Here is a 19619-nt window from a genome sequence, read left to right as displayed (position 1 = left end):
TTACATATGTATACATGTGCCATGTTGGTGTGCTGTACCCATTAACTCATCATTTAGCATTAGGTATATCTCCCTAATGCTATCCCTCCCCCATCCCCCACCCCACAACAGTCCCTGGTGTGTGATGTTCCCCTTCCTGTGTCCATGTGTTCTCATTGTTCAATTCCCACCTATGAGTGAGAACATGCGGTGTTTGGTTTTTTGTCCTTGCGATAGTTTGCTGAGAATGATGGTTTCCAGCTTCATCCATGTCCCTACAAAGGACATGAACTCATCATTTTTTATGGCTGCATAGTATTCCATGGTGTGTATGTGCCACATTTTCTTAATCCAGTCTATCGTTGTTGGACATTTGGGTTGGTTCCAAGTCTTTGCTATATTATTGGATTCCAAATTCCACAACATTGGAAACAACTTAGATGACCCATAATGAAGGAGTTATCAAATAAGTTATGGTTTATTCACGTTATAGGAAATTACACAGAAAATAAGAATTAGATATAAAACTATATCTTGTGCATAAACATCAAACTACTCGGCAGTTATTTTGGGTGGTGAAATTGTGTATGATTTATTTTCTTTATACTTATTTTTTCCCAAGTAGTCTGTAGTGACCATGTATTCCTTTTGCATTAAAATTTATTTTTAAAAAGTAAGGTATGATGCCATTTAACATGAAGGTGTCATATTTTGATGAGACAAAAAGCCAGATGGAAGAATAAAAGGAATGATCAAGAATGTTGATAACTGAAACCTTGGTGCCCATTGATAGGTGTTTTGTACTATAAAGTGTTAGCTGTAATTTCCAGCAAGGCAAGGGACTGCAGATGACACAGCAGTCTCACCATCAGGCTCAAGCCAAGGTTAGTACATCTTGGATTACCCTAAGCTGGTCATCTTGGATTACCCCGTGCAGAGTTGTAAGGCTGTTGTCTTTTTCTCCTGTCCTTCTCCCCTTTGCTTTGCTTTGCTTCTTTAGTCATCTTACCCAAAGGCCTATCTTCTCCATGAAATGTATTTCCACCTGTACCCACTGCAACTTCTATGCCCCTAGAAAACTACAATATGTATTGACTACAATATGTATTGTCTAGACCTCTCCTTTAGCACTGAAATATATTGTCCTGTTTTGAAAGTTAATTGAGATTTTGATGCTTCAACTAGATTTTTAAACTCCACTAAGGAAGGGATAATATTGAAAACTATTTTGTAGCCCTATATAGTCATTCAGTAAATATCTATTGTGCACATAGTATGTGTTAGACAACTGTTTGAAGTGCTAGAGATTACATAGGTGAAAATTTTTTAAGAGAGGGAGAAAGGCTGGGAATGGTGGCTCACACCTGTAATCCCAGCACTTTGGGAGGCTGAGGTGGGAGGACTGCTTGAGCCCAGAAGTTTGAAACCAGCCTGGGCAACATAGCAAGACCCCATCTCTACAAAAAATTTAAAAAGTTAGCCTAGCTTGGTGTTATGCACCTCTAGTCCTAGCTACTCTGGAGGCTGGTGCAGGTGGATCAATTGAGCCCAGGGGTTCAAGGTCACTGTGAACTATGAACAGGCCAGAGCACTCTGGCCAGAGTGAAAGAGAGAAAGAGAAAAAAAAAATCTCTGTCCTTAAGGTCTTAAAATCTAGTGGCAAAGCCTGGTACTTGGGGCCATGTCATGTGATGCAAATACACAATAAGTCATAACAATGATGGTGACACTAATGAAGACAGAAACAATGACAAAGAACACTGTATTAGTTTTCTATTGCTGCCATGACAAATTACCATAAATTTCCAGGCTTAAAACAACATCCATTTATTATCTCACAGTTTCTGCAGATCAGAAGTCTAGATACAGCGTGGCTTAATTGGTTCTTCTGCTTAGGGTCTCTCAATGATAAAATCAAGGTGTTTCAGTGATGTGCTCTTTACTGGAGGCTCTGCGAAGAACCTGTCTCCAAGATCGTTCAGGTTGTTAGCAGGATTATGGTCCTTACAGCTGTAGGACTGAGGTCTCTGCTTTTTTATGGATGTCAGTGGAGAGGCCTTTACTTCCTAAAATTCTCCCCTTGATCCTCACACTAGAACCCTACATCTCAACACCAGCAATAGTGCATTGAGTCCTTCTCATGCTTGGAATCTCTCTGACTTTCCCTTTTGCAGCATCTCTCTTCCCTCTAGCTGGATGAAATGCTCTGCTTTTAAAGATGCATGGGAGTAGATTGGGCCCACTTGGATGATTCAAAATAATCTCCTCATCTTAAGGTCCATAACCCTAGTCACACCTACAAAGTCTCTTTTGCCATGTAACATTCACAGGAGTCAGAGATTAAGGTGTGGACATCTTCAGGGGGGCTATTCCGCCAACTACAAACAGTAATAACAAAGAATAACTAAATGGAATACTGCTAACCAAAATTATGGATTCAAGAAATTTAGAGTCCGTGAAGTCCCATGTCTTTTCTTATGATGAGAAACATTTCTACAATAGGCCTGATTTCCTGGTGACTAAATCTAGAACATATTGACAATCTTTTGCTTGCCAATGTTTTTAATTAGCAGAAACCAATTTTAGCCGTAGTTGAGTTTTCTCCTAATTACTCATTTCGTTTTTGTAGGATCAACTAATTTATTCTCATCTTTGTCCTAACATCAGTCAGACGCTGAAGAACCAAGGAACAAGAAATGTTTGTTTTGAGGGAGCAGGGGAAAAAAAGAAGAGCCGTGCATTACCTCATAACACCCAAAATTATGTAACTTCTCCACAGGATAAGATCCGATCCTACAGTAAATAGAAAGGGTACCTAGGAGGTGGGAGCATTAGAAAGAAAGCTGTCTGGCCTCTCTGGGGATGGAAAGAACAGAGTGGTTAAGGACTAATCCTGTGGCACCACAAACAGACTTTCAAGAGATTGGGGGGGTGGGGGGACAATGCCAAATTCATATGACAGACATCTCTTTTAATGCTTGTACAGTGCCACTTATTCATCTGAAGAAGCAAAAGGAAATGCTTTCAACCCGGATTCCAGACACAGAGAGGAGCCCAGGTTTAAAAGCTCCTCCCTGCCAAGGACAGAGTGCCACTCAACTCCATCTTTGCCCATAAGGTAAATCAGTTGCCCAGGCCCTTTGATGACATCACAACTTGAAGGACAAAAAAAAAAAAAAAAAAAAAATAACATTGTGAGAGTTTTTTTCATGGCATGAAATGTAGCCAAAACTCATTTTTATTGCGATGTCCAAACATCAGTGCTAGTTGGGAAGAAAAATAAATAAAGAAAAATTTTTAATGAAATTGATACTGGATTTTTGGGACAACCAAATTAGAAAATGCAGGCAAAGTGCTTTGTAAATTGTGGGGGGAAAATTCTTTTAAAGGTGATTGCTATTACTATTCTCAATTCCAACTCCTTTCTCTCACCATTGAGATAACTGAACCCAATCAACCCCAGAACAGCTTGACTTCCTCAAGGTCATGCCATTCCCTTGCTCAAATAACCTTCAAGGGCTCTCCACTGCCCACCAGAAAAAGTTTTACCTCTTAGACTTTCCATTCAAGGCTTTCTTATCCTGATACATTTACCTTTCAAATCAAATAACCAGTGAATTACTGAACAGCTACTAAGGTCAAGATACTTAGGCTGCTGTGGGCATAGGCAGAGTCACAAAATATGTTCTATTTCTTAAAGTACTTTACAATCCCACTGTTTCCCATATGAATAATAACTATATAGTTAAACTCATCTGCTTACTCTACCCCAAACTTACTCTCAACTTTTATACCTTGAAATCTGTATTTATGCCTTTTCCCTCACCTAAAATGCTCTGCATCAAAACTACCTCTTTCTTGCAAAATCTCACACATCCTGCTAGGCCCTACTTAAGTGATATCTCTCCTAAGTCTTCTTCCACACTAAGAGGCTAGTGGTTCTCAATCAGAGATTTTCCTCCCCAGGTAACATTTGACAATATCTGGAAACATTTTTGGTTGTCACAAAGGGGTTGAGGGTACTACTGGCATGTATGAGTAAAAGCCAGAGATTCCGCTAAACATTTTACCATGCATAGGGCAGCCCCCGGCCCCAACAACAAAGATTTATCCAGCCTAAAATGCCAATAATGCTGAGATTGAGAAAGAAGCAGTATCTCCTCTCAACTTCTAGAACACCAAATATGTAAACAATCTTTTGGCATCTAGCATATATTGCAAGATATATTTATTTGTCACATTTAGCAAATAAATATACAGGATACTCAGTTAACTTGGAATCTCAGATAAAGAACAAATAAGTTTTCAATAAAAGTGTGTTTCATTTAATATTTTTAATATTTTACATACACTCATAGAAAAAAGTATTCTTTTTTCTTTTTCTTTTCTTTTTTTTTTTGAGACGGATCTTGCTCTGTTGCCAGGCTGCAGTGTGGTGGCACGACCTCAGCTCACTGCAACCTCCCCCTCCTGGGCTCAAATGATTCTCCTGCCTCAGCATCCTGAGTAACTGGGATTACAGGCACATGCCACCATGCCCAGCTAATTTTTGTATTTTTAGTAGAGACAGGGTTTCATCATGTTGGCCAGGATGGTCTCGATCTCTTGACCTCGTGATCCGCCCGCCTCGGCCTCCCAAAGTGTTGGGATTACAGGCGTGAGCCACTGTATTCCCAAAAATGTTCTTTTTTTATCCAATATTTTCTTTGTTACCTTTTCTTATCTGCATGTATTATTTTTCTAAATGATATGGAAGTTTGTAAAAGAGGAAAAATTTTATGCTGTTCAGCCTTCTTTCAGCATTTAATTCATACCTATGGAAAGCACTGAAAAAACCTTTATCAATAACAATGATAAAATATTTTTTATATCCTTTACTATCTATGAGCACTGCAGGCTTACAGTTATCACTGCCATATTTTATGAGTTTCAACATCCTCATGACTCCCTCATCCTTATGTTGAGTCTTCAAGCCCCGTGCTATCATGAAGACAGCAAGTACCAGTGGAAATAAAAAAATGCCAGACCCTAAATTGGTCAGATGAGTCTGGCTCAAATTGAAAAAGCAGTGTGTTGAGTTTGGCACAACACAAAGACATGTATCTAAAGCTCTGTTTCATTTGTTTATCCACTTCTCCATATGCACACTTCTTTATAGAACTGCTCTTTATACATAACTGCTCAAGAGCTTAGGGTAGAAAGGAGGAGTGAACTACCTGTGGCAAACCCTCTTTCTGTTATGACTGATGTTGGGTAAAATGTCCTGAAATCAGGCCAGGGTTAGAAACTCAAAATCCCTAGGCACTGAAAAGATTATGCTTCACCCCACTTTCATATGGAATTCAAAATAAGTTCCACAAAGTTAGAACTTCTCCCATAGTGTCTACTACGCTGATGCTTTAAAAAAAACCTAATTATTTCAAACAAAGTCTCTCTCTCTCTCTCTCTCTCTCTATCTCTCTCTCTCTCTAGTTTCTGTTTTATCAATGCCCTAAGCATATGTTTAGACTTCTCAGAGAGAAATCAGCAGTGGCTAAAAGGAATGGTCATTGTCTGACATCCCTATACTAACATTGTTGAAAAATATTCTTTTTTAGAATAGCTATATCTATGAATGCAAAATTAATCAATCAGGAACATTTCCAAAAATCTGATCTAATGGAAGTCTGGCCTATCCCTTTAATTATTCTAATATGGAAAACTCCGAGGAGAACAAAACCATATGTTTTTAAAAAACTTTTTGCCTAGAACATTGGTTTTCAATGGAGTGGAGGAGAAAGCAATTTTGTGCCACCACCTCACCCACCCCACCAATAAGGCTACCAGATTTAGCAAATTAATAATCAGAATGCTCAATTAAATCTGAATTTCAGACAAAAAACAAGTAAATTTTTAGTATAAATATGTCCAATTAAATACAATAAAACAATTCATTCTTTATCTGACATACAAATTTAACTGGGTGTCTTGTATTTTATCTTTCAGTCTCCCTGGGGGACATCTGGCAATAGCTAGAGACATTTGGGGATGTCAAAACTAGGAAGGACGCTACTGCATCAGGTGGGTAGAGGCCAGGGATGCTGTTAAACATTCTACAACACCTCCGACAGCACATCACAACAAAGAATATTCAGTCCAAAATGTCAATAATGTTGCAATTGAGAAATTTTTATCTAGAATGACCTTTGAGAACATCTATTCTTTCTTCTTCTTTTTATTAGAAAAGAATAGAGGGTCTAGAGGAGTTAAAGTGGCTTGCTCTAAGCCTCACAGCTAATTAATTTCAAAGTTGGTCAACTTGGAGGCAAACCAAGAAAACTGGCTCCATTTCTGTGTGGCTCAGAAATGTTGCCTACTAAAGCAGATGCACTTAAGCTACCCAAGAGTGGATTCCTTCAGACTTCTCCAATAGAAAACATCAGTCAAGCCCCTGGGTGGTCTCCGGCTGGGAGGAAGAGGAGGAATAGGGATAAAATTTTTCTCAAATATTTTTCCAAATCTTTTCCCCACCCCAAATTTTATTTATAGGAAAGGAAGCAAGGGAAGAGTGAAAACGCTGGCTTGGAATGAGCTCTGATCATGTCTACTCTCTCCTACTCCTACTTTTTCTTGGAGCTACAAAGATAAATTGTTTGAGTCTTTAGGAGAGCCTAACTCCTTATTCAAGTATTTCCTTGCTCATGGATGTGGAAAAATTGCTTAAATAAAAACTACTCAAAAGAAAAAAAACTACCCAAAGAAGTTATTAAGTATTACAAAAGAAAAATGAAGGCATTGATGAAACCTACTAGAGATTATTTGGGGGACAGCCAAATGTCAGAGGCCTGTGAAATAACACGAAGTGGTGTACTGAAAATGTATTCATACGTCAATTCTTGCCACATAAGGTTTGCCTGGAGGCCCCAAAGCAAGCAACATGGCTCATCTAAGTAAAGAGCCAGCCAAGATAATCTAATGACCTAAGAATCTAATGACACTATACACTGTCTCTGATCCTGCTTGGTTTTATTTTAACAGACCGATTTTTATTGCTTCTTTTCTGTGAGTGTCTGCAATGATTCCCTGCCACTGCTTACTGAAATATTTTCTTAAATTATGAGTTGAGTTTTTTAAAATGCAGTTTTAAAAATATTCATTCAGCATGTTATTAATTACTAGTATGAATTGTTGGCAGGATTGGACTATAGAGGAATAATTGGTTGAACCACATTATCTAACTAAGGAGTACTCATCCTATTAAAAGAATTTTCATATGAAACATAAAAATGAATTTAGAAAAGGGTATATCCTATTGAAGATATTGGAAAAGAGTTTCCTCCTTCCTTCTCAGTCCCTTCAGCCCTATCATCCGATCATTACAAAACTTTCAAAAGAAATAAGACTTTGCCATTTACATTGCTTTTACCAGGCCTGGTACAACTGAGATCTGAATCTATTCCTTTTTAATATCCTCTTGAAACATCCATCCTGTCATTGTTATTTATATTAACATCTACATTCCCTTTTAGACACATAATTTTCTGTTACTTTTTGATCCATTGATTTAACAGGGATGCATTTCAATAGCAGTCTTTCCAATTGTCAAACGTATTTCCTGTCTCTTGATATTTAGGTTACCCACACACTTTGCATTCCCAAGAGAATTAGAAGATAATTTTCAGAATCTTGAAGTCATTTCTCTGTTTCCTGGGAGGCAGTTTCTCAAATATTTACATTAACCTCTTTGAGTGAGTTAAATAATTATAAGTAATTCAAATCAAACATTATTTTGAGAAAGGAAATGCTACTGACTCCTGCTGTAATTTTCATTTTATTTGGGAAAACACTTAGACTCCAACAGAGCCAATAAAGACAATGGTGATCCTATGACTAGGAGGCCCCATAATTCCCTCTGCCATTAGCTCTTCACCTAAAAGACAACAAAAAATCTCCTCAGCCCAGTCAGTTGGAGCATGTCTACGGATTCTTTGGCTGGAACTCCTTCAGGAATTTAGTGCGGTCTCCACAACTGCAACCTTCTTCAGGAAGTGTGAGGCATGATCAAGCTAACTAGAACCCTCAAAGTATTTTTGCTAAGTCTCAGCAAATATATGAAGACTAAAAAGGGATAAAGATACTCTCCCTAGAATTTAGTAGCACTCTGAAGAGAAAGTCCTTTCTGCCATTCTAAAGGTATTCAGCTCTTAATACATCTTTCTGATGACTTACAGTCATTTTATGCATATTAACATATTTTTTAAAGAATCTAAATATTATTTGGGGAGAAATCTATTACATCCTAAAGTAGGAAGCTAAATTTTTATAGGAGTAATATTAGATGTTGAATCATTTCTGTAGTTGAGAATTTGGGATCAATAAATTATTTTACAAAGTAGATATCTAGGAATTTCAGCCGTCTTAGAGTCAAATAACTGTCAGAATTACTAATAATAACTTTCATTTTCTTCTGAGGCTTGATTTAATGCTGAGGTGAAAAGTTCCCCTTTTGGAAATGGTAATTTAGCCTCTATTTCTGAGATTCCATTGTGAGCCCTAGTTCTCATTACAGGTTTTTGTGCATCTCATCTCAGAAGATAACCAAGACAATATGGTCAAAAGACTATAAAAGACTGAGCTTTCTGAGTGTTACAAAAAAATGTGTTGAGTCAGAATACTTGTTAGCTTTGTTTTTTTCTGGCTTTGATTGGACACGATTTGCTTATTAAGAGAGATAAGACATACTGATAAAAATAGAACTGGCCCAAACAAGCTGATTTGTAACAAACGTTTAGTACTTTCAAATTTTTCTGTAGCTAACATATTAGGTACATAACTCAAGTAGGATTTATTGTTTACTGTAATAACCCACACAACCTCCCTCTCTATCTGACCTTTCACTTTTGTACTTATCAAATCTGATTTGAAGGAAATCAAGTTCCTCTTACTCTCTGAATCTGGGCTGTAGAAAACCTCAGCCCACAAAAACTGTGATAATAACAATACAAGCAGCCCTGCTACGTGCTAGGCATGGCTCTAAGCTAAATCGTCTTGCATAATCATCAGACCCACTCTATAAAATGGTACATTATTCTCATTTTTACAAATAAGGAATCCAAGGCAGAGAGAAGTTAAGTAACTTGTTAAATATTGCTCTGCTAAAATTTGAGCCTAAGCAATTTGGGATCCAGAGTCTATTCTTTAATTGCCTCTCATGACACCATAGAAGACAATTTATTGGCTTGGGCATAGAATTTTTCCTTTGCCTAAAATTATGTTCACATATATATTTTTAATGTGGTCATATGGATTTTTTCAGTCAATGTAATATTTTGAATATTTTTCTAAATTTTCATAAGTAAAGAAAAAAACAAAGTCCATTGTTCTCAAAGCACAGAACCAGTTGAGAAGTTTGTCCTGATTTGTAACATAATTTCCCTCAGGAAACCTGCAGTTTGAGACCTACAGTGTTAGTAGGAGAATCATCCCTGGATTTGAGGGACATACGGCAATTATTTGATTTCTTTAGACCCATTTTATTCTCTCATTTGCAAAATGAAGGTGATAAATTAGGTTATTTCCAAATTCACTGCATGAAGTTGCCTGGACATACACATTAGAAAGCAAACATTCAAGAATTCTTACTGAGCACCGCTTGAACAAGGGCAAAGTGTGTGCATGCAACACAGGCGCTTAGCAGAAGAGAGGATGGGGTGTGCACGCTCAGAGGAGGCAATACGAAGTATTTTCTCGAAGGTGCCTACACAACTTTCAAGCAAGGATAGGTCCTCACTTGAAAAAATGGCCATCATTAAAAAATCAGGAAACAACAGGTGCTGGAGAGGATGTGGAGAAATAGGAACACTTTTACACTGTTGGTGGGACTGTAAACTAGTTCAACCATTGTGGAAGTCAGTGTGGCGATTCCTCAGGGATCTCGAACTAGAAATACCATTTGACCCAGCCATCCCATTACTGGGTATATACCCAAAGGACTATAAATCATGCTGCTATAAAGACACATGCACACGTATGTTTATTGCGGCACTATTCACAATAGCAAAGAGTTGGAACCAACCCAAATGTCCAACAACGATAGACTGGATTAAGAAAATGTGGCACATATACACCATGGAATACTATGCAGCCATAAAAAATGATGAGTTCGTGTCCTTTGTAGGGACATGGATGAAACTGGAAAACATCATTCTCAGTAAACTATCGCAAGGACAAAAAACCAAACACCGCATGTTCTCTCTCATAGGTGGGAATTGAACAATGAGAACTCATGGACACAGGAAGGGGAACATCACACTCCGGGGACTGTTGTGGGGTGGGGGGAGGGGGAGGGACAGCATTAGGAGATACACCTAATGCTAAATGACGAGTTAATGGGTGCAGGAAATCAACATGGCACATGGATACATATGTAACAAACCTGCACATTGTGCACATGTACCCTAAAACCCTAAAGTATAATAAAAAAAAAAAAAAAAAAAAAAAGAAAAGTGAGGCATGAAAAGCAAAGGCATGGCTGCCCCAGGCCATCCAGATGTAGGACACACTTGTTCACAGTGCCCTTCTTCAGCAGTGTGTCTTCACCTCTCTTCCCACACCCTTCAGTCTCCTTTTCATGCCCCATTTTTATTTCCACACTTCTTACCACCTCTCTTTCTTCCCCTACCAACTATGAAGCCCACATGGACTTGCCCTTTCTAAGTATCTCATCTCTTTAGGGCCCAGCTCCAGATAGATCACAATCAGAGATGGGATTTTAAATATTTAACAACTAGTCAGAATGGATGTCAGCTGTGGTGCTGAAGTGAGTTTCTGAGGATGCCAGCTATAGTGCTGAAATGACTTGGAGGCCCTATGAGGCACCAAGCTTGACCCCTTTGTCTTCTGGATTGTGAGGAGGCCCAGAGAATTCCAGGGGAGAGGCTGCACAGCTGGAATGGCAGGGTCACTGGCTAAACAGAAGAGACACTGACCCAATCAGGAGAGATAACAGCTGTGAAGAACTAGTTTGCCCATTTTGATATGTACCACATTAATATAAATCTTGCTGATAATCAAAAATAATTGCAAATAAGGTTAAATCTTATTAAATCTTACAAATTAAATCTCATATCTCTGTATATATATACACACACACATACATATACATATACACATTGATGAGTATTGCTATAGCTGTGTACAGTAGCTGCTTCAACAAATTTCTTTCCTTCCTCTCTCTAAACTCTAGAAAATTTCTCTCAAACTCAAGCCAAGCCCACTGCCCAGGCTGTGTTTACTCTCCTGTTAAGCCATTGCTTTCTGGGGGTGCAAAGACGGGTCATTCTATACAAGCTGCCCCCCATCCCTTTACTCATTCCAAAGAAATCACTTTTCTATCATCTCTACTTCTCCACTACCTCCCTCATAACCACAGTGGCCCAAGAGCAGTTAAGTGGAGGTGGGAAAGTCTGGGGTAGGGGAATGAGAAGAGGGGTCAAAGACTGTAGCTACTCAGATGTTTATTTTTCAGTCACATAATTTCATCTATACCTGAAGTCTTCAGAGTGGCCACAGAATGGAAAATGAGCATAATATATGCAAGAAATGTGAAGATGATACACTTGGCTCTTGGTAGAGAGTAAACAGATTAGCAAGAAAGGTCATATCTGTGAGCAAAGGGCCAGAGAGTCTGCGTTTAGTTCCATGTTCTGGCATGTGTGTGGATCTTAGAATTGCTGCTCTCAGTGCACAAAGTAAAGCCCACTATTGTGCCCCATACCCCCTTTCCCTAACTTATAATCTCATGGAAAGAAAAAATTTCATATATTCAACATAAATTTTTTTTCCATTTAGCATTCAATATACAGAATAAACAACCAAGCCATTGAATTATCTTGTTCTATTATAACTTAATTGGTTACTGTGCTTGTGTGTAGTGGCAGTAAAAGTAAAGAGAAAGAAAAATAACTAGCTAATTATGCTCAAGTATAAACATAGCAAAATATCTTTTCTTTTACATAAATATCCACTTTTGGATTACTCAATTAAGAAAGCAAATCAGCTGAAAATAAACAGACTGAATGAGTTTCCTATGTTAACTCACATGATTCCTCTGAGACTTCCAAAACAGTTTTCTGGGTATCATAAAATAAGGATTCTTTGCACAGCATGGGTCACTAGAATATATTTGACCTAGAAAACAGCCAGAGTCTTAACAAGAGAAAAATATAGTAAAAGCATTATGAAAGCAATGAAGTTAAACCACAACAAGCTATCTGATATTTCTTATCTTAGTTTATTCATATTAATACCTTTAGATTTCATGACCAGCTCAGAGTCAGTGAACTTTTTCCTTGTCATTTTATTTCCTTATCCAGAGATGTTTGTAGATGGTCATGTTTCTGAAAGAAGGTTCTAGTTGAATTGTTCACATTAGGAGTTAATAGGGGTTAAAAGCAAGGTAGAGATGGTAGGGGGACAGCTGAAAAAAATTGCTATGCTTCTGTGGCTTTTAAAAAATCCATATTTTATGAATTAAAACGATGGAAAACTATCATGATGTCTAAATATTTAGAAGGAAATATTATGCTTCACAGAGGTCATTCTGGCACAGATGTTGGACTGTTCCATGTCTGTCCTTAAGAATCCAAGACATCAGACCCTTGATGTCATCCTTTTAAGATTATAATGCTCCACAATTTTGATTAACTTGTGTTTATAGACTCAGGCCTAATACTCAAGTACTTACATTTTATTATTTCCTTCTTTTAAATTAACATCAAGATTTTCTTTCCAATGACTAAAAATAGATTATTTATGCTGCAGTGGTAAATGAAGTCTATTTAAAGTACAGTGATTTGGGTTTAACCGCTAAAAATATTATGGGCCTGGGAGAAAATAATACCAGCATTTGTCCTAACATAGCATTGATATTAACAAAAATGCTCAAGTGCTTTGTGAAAATCACAGAAAACTCTGCACACTAAACATCAATGTATGCAGGAAATAGTTCCTTTTTAAAACTGAATTTAATGCCTGAATATTTTGTAAATGTTTGCAAAGCAAAATTTGTTAACAAGTCTCTTAGCTCATGCTAAGAATAAAATGGTATTTTTACCTGAACTCACAGCCAGCCAATTCTATCTTCTGATGTACAAAGACTTTGGTTCATTAACAAAGAATATATTTGCTTACCTGTTAGTAACCGTATTTCAACTTCATACTATTCTCCCAAATCTGCACCTGTATATCCAGCAACTCATTCAACTCTTCTACTTCTACGTTTAATAAACATCTCAAACTTAACATGTTCAAAACTCAACTTCTGGTCTTACCCTCTATCTGGTCCTCCTGTAGCCTTCCCCACCCCCATTAATGCTGACTGCATCTTTTTAGTTGCTAGGCTGAAACTCTGACTCTTCCTTTTCTCTCACATCCATATCCAACCCATCCAGAAATTTAATAGTTCAACATAGAAAATATATCCAGAATATGACCACTTTTCACTATTACTATTGCTACCACCCTGGACCTAGACACCATCATCTTCAACCTAGATAACGCAACAGCCTCCAGCCAGCCTTCTTGCTTCTGTCTTTGGCTTACTATGATGTCTTCTTAACATACGTGAAGCTAAACTTCACCTTTCAAAACTTAAGTCAAGGAGCAAGAGCAACACAAAACGGCAGCTACTGCAGGCTCTGGAGTAAAAGTCCCTTACAATTTCCAACTCTTGGAAGAACTCAAAGAAGCCCAGAAAGGAGCAGGAGATGGCACAGTTAACTGCAGTCTAGAAGATGATGAAGACATGACACAAGATGCACAGGGCTGACAATTGGGCCTCCAAGAACAATTTATGAAAACCGAATATACAGCCTTAAAGTAAAATGTGGACCTAAATAACCAGAAGCAGCCACTTTTGTAAGATTTGTAACAGAAATTAATCTGAATGGAGTTACTAGCTCCAGTGAAGTGGTGGGCCCATTTCACTGACCCATATCAATGCTAGCAAAATGGCAGAATTCATACAGCATCAAAGTTGTCCTGCAAGAGCTTCAGTGCCTAACAATGTCTAAAGAAAATATGAAACTCCTTCAGCTGCCTGAAGGACAGTTTCACAGCAATTAAAAAAAAAAAAAAAAAAAAAAAACAAGCTCTTCTCCATCCTCTCATTCGATTTAAGCAGTCTTCATTTTCCACAGTAGTAAATTTTCCAGGTGAATCTTACAGACTTCAAAGTACTGGAAAGGAGCTCCCATTCAAGGACAATTTATCTTAAGATTCCAAAAATGACACTAATTTTTGTCCACTTGAAATATATAAATTGTGCTATAACAAAAATAAAACCAAATAAAAAAAACCCAAAAACTTAAATCAGATCATGTTCCTTCTCTGCTAAACAAAACTTCTCAAAAGGAGTAAAAGTCAAAATTCTTACAATGGTCTACAAGACCCTGCTTGCTGTCCCCATCTGTTACCTCTCAGACCTCTTTTGCAACTCCTCTCTCCCTCATTCACCTGCTCCAGCCACGCCAGCCATTGCGCTGTTCCTCGAACTGCCAAGCATGTCCCCGGCTTAAGGCCCACCCAGGTTATTCTCTCTGCCTGGCTTACTTTTTGCCCAGATATTCACATGGCTTATTCCTCACCTCTTTCAAGTCTTTGCTCAAACATTACTTGCTCCATGAGGCATTCCCTGACCATCGTATTTATAATTATAATCTTCATTTCCCTACTGACGCTCAGCACTTCTGATTCCCCTTACCCTAATTTACTTTTTATTTTTCATAGCATTTATCACCTTAACACTTGTGATATGATTTACTTATTTATTATGCTTAATATTTACAATATTTACCCCATCCTCCAGCATGTAAACTCCAGAAGGGAAATAATCTTGGTCTGTTCACTTTCCTGATCAAGTGCCTGAACCAGTACCTGGCAAGTGGTAGGCATTTGATAAATATTTCTTGAGTTAATGAATGGATAAATGAATGCAGTGTTTTATCAAATAGTGGGAATTAACTGCTAGCTTCATTCATGTATCCATTCATCAACAACGTTATTGATTCCAATCAACGTTATTGATCACCAATCGTTATTGATTCCTGAATGCCTATTCTGCACCCAGTATGGACCCACATTCTGTCTTCTGTTAGACCCCCTGGCAATTAAAATCTGGGATTACATTTAATGTAGTAGTCTACAAAGGTAAAACTATTGGTATGTAGAGGACCTAGATTAAGAGATCGACTAGGTCGGTGCTCTCCAATAGTTTTCTGCGATGACAGAACTAGTCTGTATCTGTGCTGTCTAGTACAGTAGCCCCTAGTCACATGGAACTACTGAACACTTGAAATACAGCAATATGATTGAAGAACCTAATTTCCATTTTCTATTTTATTTTATGTTGATTAATTTAAATTTGAATAGCCACATGTGGTTACTGTATTGGGCAGCACAGCTTTAGTTCATCCCTCTGCCTCTCTACCTAGGGCTTTCCCTAAGATATCCAAGGCAGATTGTTAACTATACCACTTTGTTTATCAGAAAAGATGATTAACAGCTAGTTACTGTCTCCTTTTAACTCTCTTTTCTCCTTTAACTATCCTGTTCATGAATGCATCTTCTTTTAGAATTATTGTTATTTGTCAACTAAGGTAAAGCTTTTATATCATCTTGACCAATTTGTAAAATATGAAACCATAAAAATTTATCCTCTAAATCCAACAGAACACTTTACACACTTTACTACTTGCACAATAAAATTTCTTTTACTTTTTTTTACTTTATTTTCCAGCTTTATTGAAGTATAATTGATGTACAAGGAACTATGCATATTTCTAATGAATAATTTGATGCATTTTGACCTAGGTATACACGTGCACAATCATCATCATACATAACGTAATTTAAAGCTCAAATGACTAGGGCGACTGCTGACCCACAGGACATCCTTGTGTGAATTAGAAAGAAAGGGTCCCTCCTGCCTGTCAGTTGCTCTCAGACAGATGGGAAGAAACAGTGTGCTTGCTCTCAGCTCTCGGCTACCTCCTTAGCTGCATGCCTTCATACAGTGAGCAGCATACACAACCATAAATGGCAGTCCTGCAAACTGGTCTACTAAACTCATTTTCAAAACATCCTCCCAAGGTTTTGAAGATTACACACTGGTTTCCATTTCAAGGTGGTAGAACGGAAATCGATTTTAGTCTCCTTTTCCCACTGGAAATCTCAAAATTTTAGAAAAGATTTTTTAATGCATATAGCTGGGAAACAGTATCAAGCTTTGGAGGACCATATAAACTTTGAGAAGACATTGGAAGACAGAAAGCAGGTGGTATTAGAAGGAGGATTTAAAACCAGTTCAAAACAAGAATAGGAGAGTGCTGCTAATAAATGTTGGGAATGGATACAAAGGACAAGAGGGAGGCCTAAGACAACAGTGTTTGTTACAGGAGAGCAGTAGGAACAGCAAGGTTGAACAGTGCACCTTCCCTCTACCAACTTAGGCCACATTTGGAGTCAAAGAGTAGCAACAGGACTTATTGCTTCCAGCTGGGAGTCAAAGGTATGGAAGCTTGAATCAGAGAAACAAAGCAGCATCCTGGATGCCCTGAATAGCTGGAGCTACCAATAGGAATGAGACAGCCCCTCCCCTACCAGGAGCTAGTCTGTGAGGCCAGGGGGCATGCTCATCCCCTCCCATACACTCTTGAAAACAGACTGAAATACAAGTTCCAGCAGCAAATCTGGTCCCTCTCTCTAAGCAGCCTGCCGGAGCACATAGAACAAAGAGCCTGATAAGGAGTCTCAGCTAAAAGATGAACACTCAGGAGTCACTTAGCATTGGAGGAAGGCCAATACCATTAAAAAGAAATATAATAGAGTTCTTTGTTTTTAAAACATGAAGAACTTACAGCCAGGAATTAATAATGTCAGAAAAGGACTTCAGAATAATTACAAGTCATATCCACAGAGATATGTGAGAGGATATTAAATCCACAGAAAATAATCAATTAGAAAGTACACCTATTGAAATATTGATCTTTTAAATAGAATACTCGACAAGTAGGTCAAATAAGAGAATGGACACAAAGAACAAATTGCTGAACTGTAATATTAATCCAAAAATTTCTTGCAGAATGCAATAAAAAGTGATGAACAGATATAAAGTATAAAATAAAAGTTAGGAATTATGTAAAATAGACTCAAATGCTCCATCATCCACCCAATTGGAGTTACTAAGATATTAGCAGGAATGGAAGGAAGGTAACATATACATTAGTTTAGTCACAATTTAAGGTCCAACAAAGTTCTGAGTAAGATAAATTTAAATAATAACCTATACCTAGATATTATATTAACATTTCCCAAACCAAGAATAAAGGAAACAAATACTAAAATCTTTGGGAAAGAAAAAATAAAATCTCTGATACAATTTTCTTGTTAACAAATGAATAAAATCAAAGGAGCAAGAAAAAAAGTTAAACCTGCAATTTTATATCCAACCAAACTATCATTCAAGAATGAAAATGAAACATGAAGGAACCAGAAACTTTACCACTCACAGTAATTATTTGATATAATTTTGCCAACCAAAATAAAAATGAATATTATAATAATAAGGAAGCTCTGAAAAATAGTGGTGAACAAAAAATCCATTAAATTATATTATTAATTCTAGATAAGTGTTGATTTTTTAAAACAACATGATAGGAATTTTTAAAGTAACAATGTAGAATAAACTTCCAAATTAGGTCAATATGGAAGGGAATTGAAATGGGAAGGAATACTTAAGTAAAATTAAAGCATACAACAATTTTTGGTTTTGTTTAATAAATGTAGAGAGACATTGACCAATTCTGAATATTAATAGAAAATATATTTCATTCAAGTGCTAATTGAATAGCATTTAGTAGAAAAACAGAAATACAATTTATAATTTTTGCGCTATCACAAAAAAGTAGAAGAAAAGAAAATCAATCCAACAAAGGCAGAAAAAACTTGAAATGGTATTCAAATATACTCCCCTCTCCCCTAATTTAATCAGGTCCACAAAATTTCATAGGCAACTCTGACCAACCCTTTAAAAAATAAAAAAGCCTTTTAAGAACATGCATTAGCTTTTTAAAGATTTCAAAAATCTTTAAAGATTGCATAAGGAAAGAAAACCATAGCAAATCTCACATAGATGCAAATTTCTAAATAAAATACTAGAAATTTAAATCCAGCAATTGATTAAAAGAATAATGCACTGATCAAGTAAGGTTTATCCCAGGAATACAAAATATAGCTTTTTAATAATGAACAACCAATATAATCCAATATAATTGGCTAACTTGGTCATACGATTTAGGAGAGAAACAGTTTCAAAAGGTGCCCAAAGAAAATTGTGATTATGTGTGTATATGTAATACACTTGTGTGTGCATCTGTTTATGTGGGAAAAAAACTAAGAACAAAAAGAAACTTCCCTAATATAATGAAGAGTATCTACCCCAAAATACAGCAAACATGATATTTATTAGAAATATTGTCTGTAAGGTCAAGAACAAAACAAGAATGCCCACTGCTACTGTTACTATTCAACATTAGACTGGACATCCTAGCCAATGGAATTAAGTAAAACCATAGGAAGTTGTATAAATGTTGAAAAATAAGGGGCAAACTGTTATTATTTACAGAGAAAATGATAGAAAGCTCAAGATAATCAAAGGAAAAGCTTCTATAACTAAGAAGAGAGTTCAGCAAGATAGCAAGAAACAAAAACAACATAAAAAAAAAACTTTTCTATATATTGGCATTGATTGTTTTTAAAATGTAATTGGGAAGAAAATTGATGAATTAATGCAACAATACACAAGTAGTCTGAAGAAACAGAATAGAGTTCAAAAAACAGACTCACAAACAGAAAATGTATAGAAAATATAGTCATTAAGGCCACAGACTCTAAATCTAGATTCACAGGTTTTATTTTTTGCTCCACTATTTCCTGACTATGTGTTGCTGGGCAAGTTATTTGATATTTCTGTGCCTCAGTTTCCTTGTCTGTAGAATGAGGAATAATCATAGAACCAACCTAGATGTTTAAATGATAAACATGTATGTATATATGTATGCCTGTATCTATAGAACACACATGTTTATGAAATATGATAAAAATGGAACTTCAAATCAATGGGAAAATAATGGTATGGCATTTCAAATCAATGAGACTAACTAGCTGTCCCTTTTTAAAAAATAAAAGTTTCATTTTATCTTACACTGTTCACAAAATTGTAGTTAAGACTTAAAATTTTTTAATGATAAGAAATTATTAGGAGAAAACCTAGGCAAATATGTGGTGCCTTAGAGTCAGGAAGACCTTCTGAAATAAAACACAAAAAGTAAAAGCCATAAAAGAAAATATAATGAGTCCAGGCGAGATGGCTCACATCTGTAATCTCAGCAATTTGGAAGGCAGAGGCAGGCAGATTGCTTGAGCCTAGGAGTTCAAGACCAGCCTAGGCCACAGGGCAAAACCCATCTCTGCTAAAAATAACAAAATTAGCCAGGCATAGTGGCAAGTGCCTGTAGTCCCAGCTACTCAGGAGGCTAAGGTGGAAGGATCTCTTGAACCCGGGAGGTGGAGATTGCAGTGAACAGAGATCACACCACTGCACT

At 36.9% G+C, this 19619-nt stretch overlaps 2 protein-coding genes and 1 long non-coding RNA gene across 5 annotated transcripts in view; 2 read left to right on the top strand and 1 right to left on the bottom strand.

Annotated features, from left to right (window-relative positions):
* Nucleotides 1-19619, bottom strand: part of FILIP1 (filamin A interacting protein 1) — a 200812-nt gene that overhangs the window by 158671 nt on the left and 22522 nt on the right. The window contains exon 2 of one of the 3 annotated variants that reach the window (XM_003271130.3): nt 1776-1941. The exons of the other annotated variants lie outside the window; for them this stretch is intronic. Coding sequence (XP_003271178.1) covers nt 1776-1778 — 3 coding nt within the window. The 5' untranslated portion in view covers nt 1779-1941. The remainder of the gene's footprint in view (nt 1-1775; nt 1942-19619) is intronic. 3 annotated transcript variants of the gene reach the window in all.
* On the top strand, nt 761-6703 carry LOC105738980. The gene is made up of 5 exons (XR_001114824.2): nt 761-863; nt 2647-2790; nt 2966-3097; nt 5965-6039; nt 6508-6703. It is a non-coding gene; the product is annotated as an uncharacterized LOC105738980 (long non-coding RNA).
* Nucleotides 11669-14082, top strand: LOC105738975 (ubiquitin-conjugating enzyme E2 variant 1-like). Its single transcript, XM_012502818.1, is given in 4 exon segments — nt 11669-11708; nt 13614-13763; nt 13766-13806; nt 13945-14082. Coding segments are annotated over 4 exon segments (369 nt in total).

Source organism: Nomascus leucogenys, chromosome 3, assembly GCF_006542625.1.
Source record: "Nomascus leucogenys isolate Asia chromosome 3, Asia_NLE_v1, whole genome shotgun sequence".
NCBI classification, from domain to species: domain Eukaryota; kingdom Metazoa; phylum Chordata; class Mammalia; order Primates; family Hylobatidae; genus Nomascus; species Nomascus leucogenys.
The sequence above is the reverse complement of the archived record's forward strand: the minus strand, read 5'-3'. Positions and strand labels throughout refer to the sequence as shown.